The 9,816-nt window shown below is 41.5% G+C and overlaps 1 protein-coding gene across 1 annotated transcript; it reads right to left on the bottom strand.

Annotated features, from left to right (window-relative positions):
* Nucleotides 1–8,142: 8,142 nt before the first annotated feature.
* On the bottom strand, nucleotides 8,143–9,279 carry LOC103828420. Its single transcript, XM_009104021.1, has one exon. The coding sequence runs from the start codon at nucleotides 9,277–9,279 to the stop codon at nucleotides 8,143–8,145; it is 1,137 nt and encodes a 378-aa protein (XP_009102269.1).
* Between the last annotated feature and the right edge of the window lie 537 nt (nucleotides 9,280–9,816).

Consider the following 9,816-nt stretch of genomic DNA (forward strand, 5'->3'; position numbering starts at 1 on the left):
CCAACAAAAGAAGGATCGAAACTTGGAGATAACCTCACCAAGAAACTAAGAAATGTTCTAACAAAGAACAAAGAGAGTAAAAACTCAAAAGAATGAAAGCAAAACCAAATTATCTTATTCAGATCTGATGGTTACATTATATAGAAGTTCTAGTCAAAAGACTTAAAGAAAAATGTGGGAAATCTAAACATAGAAAATGATAAAATTGACCAGATCTGGTCAAGGCACGAAATCACACTTTGACTAGTGAAAAACCCTTCAAATTCCGTCCAGGTTCATTGCTTCCTGAAGCATGTCCTGCGGACTGGGCCAGTACACAAGCAGGACAGTCCAAAGTAGCCAGTTTTGAAGTGTCACGGCCTATCTTGAGTTCCACTCGTCCGAATCCAAATCTGTCTCGACCGTTGCTCTTAAAATGCCAATCAGTACGGGAAATACGAGCTCCAGTTCGGTGAATTCGATCGTCTGGACATGGGTATTGATGAAGCCTCAAACTGGACATCCGGGCGGTACATGTGGTACTGTCCAGAAATGTATAGCAATGACCTAACTCAGGATCCGTGCGTCCGAATGCGATTCCGTCTCGACTGTTCTTCATCAAATGGAAAACAGGACGGTGAAGACAAAGTCCAGTATAGTGAAATCGATCATCTGGCCATGGTTCCAGCCAAAGCTCACATCCGGATGCATTTGGGACAGTCCGGTCAGTCTGGCCAGTATGGTGAAAATCATGAACCTCGGTTGAAAACTTCAGAACGTCCTGAACTTCATGCTGGTTCGGCTCCATGTACTGATCCGTGGACCGCGGTCTATCATTCCCTCTTTCTTCAAAAGGATTTGTCCTCAAATCCAATGTACCTATATCAAAAAGAGATAAATCAGATACAAAGGAATTAAAATTCAAGGGAAATTCAGTAAATGAATAGAATGGACAGAAACTTCCTTGGAGTTTTGAAGTCATTTTTATCAAGGAATTCCAAGTACTTTGGCGTCCATTGGTGCTTGCTCTCCTTAGAAACTGATCATGCTTATCCTGTTTATTCAAAGCAAAGTGCTTTTGGTTTAGACAGGAGAATGACCGAGGAAACACCTTTGGTTCATGGAGGATCGGTTTTGGCTCAGGTTGATTCTTTCTGGGGCATGAATCTCCTTAGAAATCTGGTACTCGCGGATAGATGGACTGAAGAACCTCCGGTTTGGAAAATTCATAACTTCTTCATCCGTGAAGCTTTTCATGCGTTTCCAAGCCTCAGTGAATCCTTGATGAGTTGGCTTTCTTGTAAAATTGGATTCAAGACAAAATACCTTCGGAATGTTGAGATATACTTCTTGGACTGAACCTCTGTCGCTGGCACCAAGGTAGCCGGTTTGAACAACAAAGCTTCTCCAAATCTGAGGTTGTTGGGCACGGCCAATGCTTTCATTCAGAGGCTGAACCTGTCTTTCCTGGATACTCAAAACAAACACTAAAAGACCAGGATCAAATGTGCAAGATAAATATTTGTTCAAATCACAAATCAAGATATCTTTTCCAAGAACAAATTGCACATTTTTCAGCCTTTCAAGGTGCTCATCAAAGTAAATATTACAGACAAGAATTTTATCAAGATATGCAACAACAGTATTCATTTTCAAAATGAGCATATCCTTCCCAACATCTGAACACACAAGCTTAAGTTCAGTTTGAGAATCATTTATCAAAAGTTCAAGGCATTTCTCAAAGAATGTGTTGTAAACCAAAATATCATCAGAACTCAAGACAACACCATTATCACGAAATGATCTCAGAAAATGCCAAGTATTATCAGTTTCAAAACTCAAGAGATCAGGCTGCAAAACAGAACCACAAAATTCAAGATCACGAAAATCATTTTCAGTTTCAAGTGATTTCTGTTCCAGCAACTTCTGAATCAAAATTTCGTCCAAGGCATAAGAGGATGCAAACAATTCATCAGTGATCAGTACATGTCTAGAAGAACTCAGATCAAAGCTATTTCCTTTGCAAACAAACGAATCAAGAGATTTTTCAGCACAAAAATCAGTTTGTTGCAAATCAAGATCAAATGGCCTTCCAAGAAGATGAAAACCTTTGTTATGTTCCAAGAACTGATCAAAGCTCAAAATAATTCCATAAGTGATGCCATTGACATTTTGAAAACGTGATTGATCAAGACATTTATCAGGTTCAAAGATTTTTAAAGAATTAATCAGGTTATCAAAAACAGATTTTGAAACAAAAAAATCTTTCATCTTGTCAAGACCAAAACGAATTACATCATCAGTACTGACTTTCACAAACATGTCAGGCAGAGAATTAAGAGAAGAAGGTTCCTCACAGTGCTCTTGAAGATCCGGAGGTAAAGGGGCAGGAGTTGTGCCGGGATCAAAGCATAGATAATTCTCCATAGCAATGGATGTGATGCTTGTTGCTTCTTCATCAAAGACTGGACCAGGTTCGTCCTCCTCATCAAAGATAGGACCTAGATCATCATCCAAACATATCCTAGTGTCAAGACATGGGCACTGATGTGGAAAATCCAGTGGCTCTTCCTCAAAAACCTGTGGAGACAAAACAAGACTACTCGGAAGCTCCGGTTGCAAAACAGTTAGTTCTACAATAGCTTGTTCATTATCAAGATTAAACTCAGTTTCAAGAGAAGGAAGATCACAATCTTTTTCACAAAACATCAAGCTTTCAATTAGCTCTTCATCAGATTCATCAAAAATGGGTAGAGAATCTGAAAAATCTTTAAGTTCTTCAAAATGGTTTTCAGATTCACCTTGGGCTTTCTTACTGATGAACAAGGATGGCTCAGCTACTGGGGCACGTGTAGATGTGCTCTTCTTTTGGCTCTTGCTGAAGTCCTTAAGGGCTTTGTCCACTCCCTTCACAAGGTTATCACAAATTTGTTGGACATCAATTTGAAAGGGTTGCCTTTTTGGATCACCCACATCTCTGGTTGTTTTTCTCCTTACAGCTGGCTGTTCCTGCACACTAACAAACTCATCAAAATAATTCAAAGGATATTTAAAAGGAGTTTGAGAGTTAGAATTTCGTTGAGGCTTCTCCTTGTTACTTTTCCTTTGCAAACCAAACATCATAAACCTGGAAAATCTCAACACAAAAGTTAGTAGATAAAAACCTCACACTCTCAAGTGCTTGATCCTCACCCACACAAGTGTTTCTCTCAGATTTACGTGATCACACACAAGTTTTTACTCAATGTTCTAAGAGAACAAATCAAAGAATCCCAATGGGCAAATCCAAGCAAACAAGGGAATTTTCTCAAGATAGAAAGATAAGAGATTTTTGATTTTTGAAATCCGTTTTAACCACCTCAAAGGCTGGATTTCTCCTCAGCCAGCAGGTTTTCTCTTCCACCACCAATTCACAAAACAAACTTTGAACTTTTTTTTTTTTTTTTTTGAATCAAATCGTAAATCTTTTTTTTTTATATATATGGATGGTAATGAGAGGCCCGGATTTAAGAAAGGTAGAAGAAGAAGTGTTTGAAGAAGATGAGAAGATGGAATGATAATAGAGTTACCGAGAGAGTGGCTCTGATACCACTTGATAGAACCAAAATAAGGATCACTCTTTCGGTAAGGTTGATATGAACTCAGATCCGAGAGGATTGAGAACTGATGGTATGAACGGTGACACTAAGGGTTGCGGAATAGCCCAAAGATACTACCAGACTTCGATCGTTGCCGGATGTGACGCACCGGTCCAACAAAAGAAGGATCGAAACTTGGAGATAACCTCACCAAGAAACTAAGAAATGTTCTAACAAAGAACAAAGAGAGTAAAAACTCAAAAGAATGAAAGCAAAACCAAATTATCTTATTCAGATCTGATGGTTACATTATATAGAAGTTCTAGTCAAAAGACTTAAAGAAAAATGTGGGAAATCTAAACATAGAAAATGATAAAATTGACCAGATCTGGTCAAGGCACGAAATCACACTTTGACTAGTGAAAAACCCTTCAAATTCCGTCCAGGTTCATTGCTTCCTGAAGCATGTCCTGCGGACTGGGCCAGTACACAAGCAGGACAGTCCAAAGTAGCCAGTTTTGAAGTGTCATGGCCTATCTTGAGTTCCACTCGTCCGAATCCAAATCTGTCTCGACCGTTGCTCTTAAAATGCCAATCAGTACGGGAAATACGAGCTCCAGTTCGGTGAATTCGATCGTCTGGACATGGGTATTGATGAAGCCTCAAACTGGACATCCGGGCGGTACATGTGGTACTGTCCAGAAATGTATAGCAATGACCTAACTCAGGATCCGTGCGTCCGAATGCGATTCCGTCTCGACTGTTCTTCATCAAATGGAAAACAGGACGGTGAAGACAAAGTCCAGTATAGTGAAATCGATCATCTGGCCATGGTTCCAGCCAAAGCTCACATCCGGATGCATTTGGGACAGTCCGGTCAGTCTGGCCAGTATGGTGAAAATCATGAACCTCGGTTGAAAACTTCAGAACGTCCTGAACTTCATGCTGGTTCGGCTCCATGTACTGATCCGTGGACCGCGGTCTATCAGTTCCCATCTACTATCTCTGTGTCCCTCCACCCTTCTATTCTCTGGCGTTTTAACACACTGAACCCATTCATCATTTGCTTCTTTTGCCCTTCTAGCGTCTTCAGAAGGATGTACATTCCTATGTCTGAACAAGAATTCATTCCGTGACTTCCAAACATACCACAGAGTCCAGAAAGATTGATACTGATGCAGCTTGTCGTCTTTCAAATCACTCGTAAGTTGCAAATGCATTGTTATGTTCGCTTCCAAATTATCAGTGAACCGGTTAGCTAAAGGATTATTAGCACATCTCCAAATTGCTGACGCATGAGGACAAAGGAACAAAGCATGATTAATATCTTCCTCGTCATAACAACACCTCTGACACGTTGGATCCAGTCTCACACCTCTAGTACACAAAGCAACATAAGAGGGAACAGCACCCGAGATAACATTCCATAGGAATTGCTTTATCTTTGGAAGGATCTGAAGATTCCACACCTCGTTTTTCAGAGTAGTTGAACCTTGCGGTCGCTCAATTGCCTCCTCTTCTCTTAAATCATGAAAAGCCGCCCAATAACCTGACTTTACGGTATACTTCATGTCTTTAGTATAGGGCCATATCAGTTTATCCTTAGTAGCATATTTAGACAGATTGATTCCCCTAATCAGCTCCACATCCTCCTGGCTGAAAAGGCTTTCCAAAAGGGGAATATTCCACGATCTCGAACTCTGAATGATAAGATCCGAAACTTTCAAGTTCTCTGGACCAGTAATGTTACCAATCTTCCGCGGTGGTAGAGTAGGTAACCAATTATCAAACCAGACACTAGTATCTTTTCCATCAGCTATCAACACCCTTGTACCTTTGCAAAGTAACTTTTTACCAGCTTGAATTGACTTCCAGCCGTATGATGCATTAGTTCTATTCGACGTCTGTAAGAACGACGACGAATAGTAATACCTACCCTTGTAGATTTTACTTAGCAAAGAGTCCGGTTTCTGATAAATCCTCCACGCTTGCTTAGCTAACAAAGCTATATTGAAAGAGTACAAGTCCCTAAAACCCATACCTCCTTCTTTCTTAGGTAAGCACATCCTCTTCCAAGCCACCCACGGTATTTTCCTTTTTTCGCCATTGTGACCCCACCAAAATTCTGTTAGCAATGAATTAATCTCATCACACGTAGTTTTAGGGAGAAGGAAGCAGCTCATAGGATACACTGGTTTTGCCTGAAGAACTGACTTTATTAATGTTTCCTTTCCAGCCGGAGATAAGAATTTATTATACCAGGGTTGTATTTGAGCTTTAACCTGATTGACCACCCCTTCAAACTCTGAAACTTTACTGCGTCCCATTTGTTCTGGAAGACCCAGATATTTACGACCACCCCCGATCGTATGAATATTTAAGATATTTTTAATACGATCACGAACAGAATGATCAATTTTCATTCCAAAAACCACTGAAGACTTCTCCAAGTTAACCTTCTGACCTGATACCTGTTCGTATCGTTGAAGAATCATAGCCATACACTGAGCATCTCTTACAGTTGCCTTGCAGAAGAACAAAGAATCATCCGCAAACAAAAGGTGGCTTACCGTTGGGCAATTCCTGGCTAGTTTCATTCCATTGAAACAGTTCATCTGTTGGGCTGTTACCAACATTTGACTTAGTACCTCCGCACAAAGTAGAAACATATATGGAGATAACGCATCCCCTTGTCTAATCCCACGGGAAGGTCGAAACTGACCGTAAGGGACACCGTTAATAACAACTGAGTATGACACTGATTGAACACATGTCATGATAAGTTGAATCCACCTTGTATCAAAACCCAGTGCCTCCATAGTTGATTCCAGGAATCCCCACTCAACTTTATCGTAGGCTTTACTAATGTCTGTCTTAATTCCCATGTATTGCTCTGAGCAGTCCTTCTTGGTTCTTAAAGCATGCATCAACTCATGCGCCACAAGAATGTTGTCGGATATCTGACGGTTTGGGACAAAAGCTGCTTGAGAATCTGAGATAATAGTTTCTAGGCAACCTTGAAGTCTCAAACATAGGACTTTGGATATCAATTTATAAGCCACTGAACACAGACTGATTGGTCTAAAATCGCTCATGTGATTGGCATCCACAAACTTGGGGATCAAGCAAATATTCGTGTGATTTATATCAGGCTCAAGATCACCTGTCTGAAAGAACCTGTGCACCATCTCACAGACATCTCCACTTATAACATTCCAAAATTGCTGATAAAAGGAGGCTGTAAAGCCATCAGGACCAGGAGCTCTATCAGGTCCAATAAGTGACAAGGCGTTTTTAATCTCAGCATCAGTAACATCTCGGAGAAGCTCTCTATTCATCTCCTCAGTAACCTTTTTGTTGATGTTAGGAAGCACCTCTGACAAAGGGACTGTGTCAGAGCAAGTGAACATCTCAATAAAGTATTCCTCAGCAATTTTCGCAATAGTTTCATCCTGGGTATGAAGAACACCATTCTTATCGTACATATCCTTGAGCTTGTTTTGACTTTTCTTCATCTTAGTCAAGCCGTGATAGAACCGAGTATTCTGGTCTCCTAGATTTAACCATCTGTTTCTACTCTTTAAACACCAATATTCTTCCTCATCCCTGAACGCTTTATTCAACTGCACTCTTAACTCTTGAATATATTCCATTGAGATTGAACTATCACGAAGTGCTTGATCAATACGTCCACGAATCTCCATAATTCTCAGCGCAGAATTAGTCTCATTGTTACGCTTCCATTGAATAATCGATCTTCTACAGTGAGCAAGCTTCTTTGACCAACCCCCAATTGAGCCAAAACTATTCCAAGCTTCGGAAATTGTTTCCACAAAATCCCTATCATGAAACAATCTCTTGTCATATTTGAACCACCCTTTCTTAGACCTCTTCTGATAATCAATAGAAATTATCATTGGCCGATGGTTTGATTCCGCCAGCTCCAAGTATTCAGTGTCAGACACAGGATAGTTTTGTTGCCATGCCGAATTAACCAGAACTCTGTCCAGACAGCATTCAATAATCTCTGTTCTTCTTCGCCCAACCCAACTAAACTGATTTCCCTTAAACCGCAAATCTTCCATAGCACAAATCTGTAACATTGTATTGAAGTTATAGGAACTGTTTAGGGTACGTACACGGCCCCCTTTCTTCTCCTCTGGCTTCGTGATTTCGTTAAAATCACCACACATCATCCACGCACCAGTTCTATTAACCGCAACCCTCTGTAAACGTTCCCAAAGATGATGTCTATGCTGAGGATTAGGATGACCATATATACACGACAAGTAAAACTGAAAAGCTTTATATTTCACATGAAGATCAACCATACGTACATCACTTGAAATACAGGAAACAGATACATAATTTTTCCAGAAAACAGCCAAACCACCACTAAGACCTTCAGGAGGAACCAGAACCATCTGATCAAAGCCCAAATACACCCCTATGTCACGGACATAATCATTGTGCTGCTTTGTTTCTATTAGGAACAACAAGTCTAGGAGATACAGCCGCTGCATCTCCTTTAGACGTCGAACTGTCAGGCGTTGCCCCATGCCTCGACAGTTCCACACCCCGACTCTCATGGGACCTTTGGTGGAACCGGGCCCACCGCGCCTCTGTCAATAGATGGAACCAACTCCTGATCTGATTCTTCACCATAGTCCCTCTGAATCTTGTTGAGAGCATCAGCCGCAGAGTTAGCACCATAATCCTCCACATCAAACTTGTCAACAATCACCACACCAGCCCGCATTTTCTTGCTCCCACAGGCAGTTAAGACTCCATGCTTACGATTGTATACTAGTGCCTTTGATCTCTTACGTTTTCCCACCTGTGGCCTGCTAGTTTCACCAGTCTCGACGGTAGTTCCATACTGAGAAAGACTTCTATCACCCCTCCATTTTTCTTCCCCATCAACTGCCCCTTGATCACTATCGTCAATGAGATCCTCATCATACTCGCCCGTTACCATCTCACCTTCCAACAGCAAATTACCACTAAACTTATTCCTTCTTCCCCTACGCTCTACCGTAGGATCGTTTCTCCCAGAGTATTCCTCCAGTGCCACACCATCTTGTTGAGGAGACCCCCCCGGCGGAGCCTGATCTGCCACATTGGCAGCATGTTCCATGTTAACGTTGCCATCCAGTACCGGTTCAGCCTCACCATCATCCATACCTCCACCTTCATTGTCCTCATCATCTGGCTCACTATCATTTTGAAGATCCTCACCATGCGGAATACACTCCCCTGAATCATGAGTTATCATTCCACACGTTTCACAGAAGCCCCTTAACCTTTCATACCGGAACTTTAAAAGCGTATTCACGCCAAGAGAGAACTGGAAATTCTTCTGGAAACGTAATGGCTGAGCAAGATTCCAATTCAGTTGAACCCTAACGTATTCAACCGCTGCATTAGCCTCTGGGTTAAAATCAACCAGCATGGCCTCGCCCATGATATCACCAATGTTTCTGATGACACCCTCAGTGAGATACTCCATAGGTATGCCCCTTATCTGGACCCAAAACGGAATCTGCATCAGATCATTATCATCCATTTCAGGCATCCACCGCTTAATAACCACCATACGATCATTGAACGCCCAGGGACCCCGATTGAGAACCGACTGCAACAACTCCTCAGACGGGAATACAAACTGGAACTTCCTCCTCTCCACCAAACGGCCCGAGATGATCCCAGAAAGACCCCACATTTTAGGCAGGGATGTCATGAGAGCACGAATGTTCTGCTTACGTTGAATTGTTGGGCGTCCCACCAGTGAAAATTGATTGACCTTCTTGCTTCATTGCAAACCGTCGCCGGCAGAGGCACCGGTTCATCCTCTATCCCCAAAGTGAGATCCTGAATCGCTCTTCGCAAATTATTCGCCATTATCACCAAATAGATATCAAAATGGTAAGAATATAGAATATGATTGGAGTTTTTATGAACAAAGGAGTGAAGAACCCCATAAACATATATAGGGCACCGGGATGGACATAACTCCACTTTAACGGTTACATCGTAATGGTAGAAAGATTCCACTACGGAGATGACACACTTAGTGGTTGGAACCGTCGGAAACTGCCCCACGACCAAGATGAATTGAGGGAAAACCGCTAGGAGAAGAGCGGTTATGATAACAACCGGTTGAAGAAACCATAACTGTAAAATCGCTTTTAGAATCGCACTCATCGCACTCATCGCTCTTTTAGAATAATGTTAGTTTGTATATTATTCTGTTTATCTT

Source organism: Brassica rapa, chromosome A07 (assembly GCF_000309985.2).
Source record: "Brassica rapa cultivar Chiifu-401-42 chromosome A07, CAAS_Brap_v3.01, whole genome shotgun sequence".
Taxonomy (NCBI): Eukaryota; Viridiplantae; Streptophyta; class Magnoliopsida; order Brassicales; family Brassicaceae; genus Brassica; species Brassica rapa.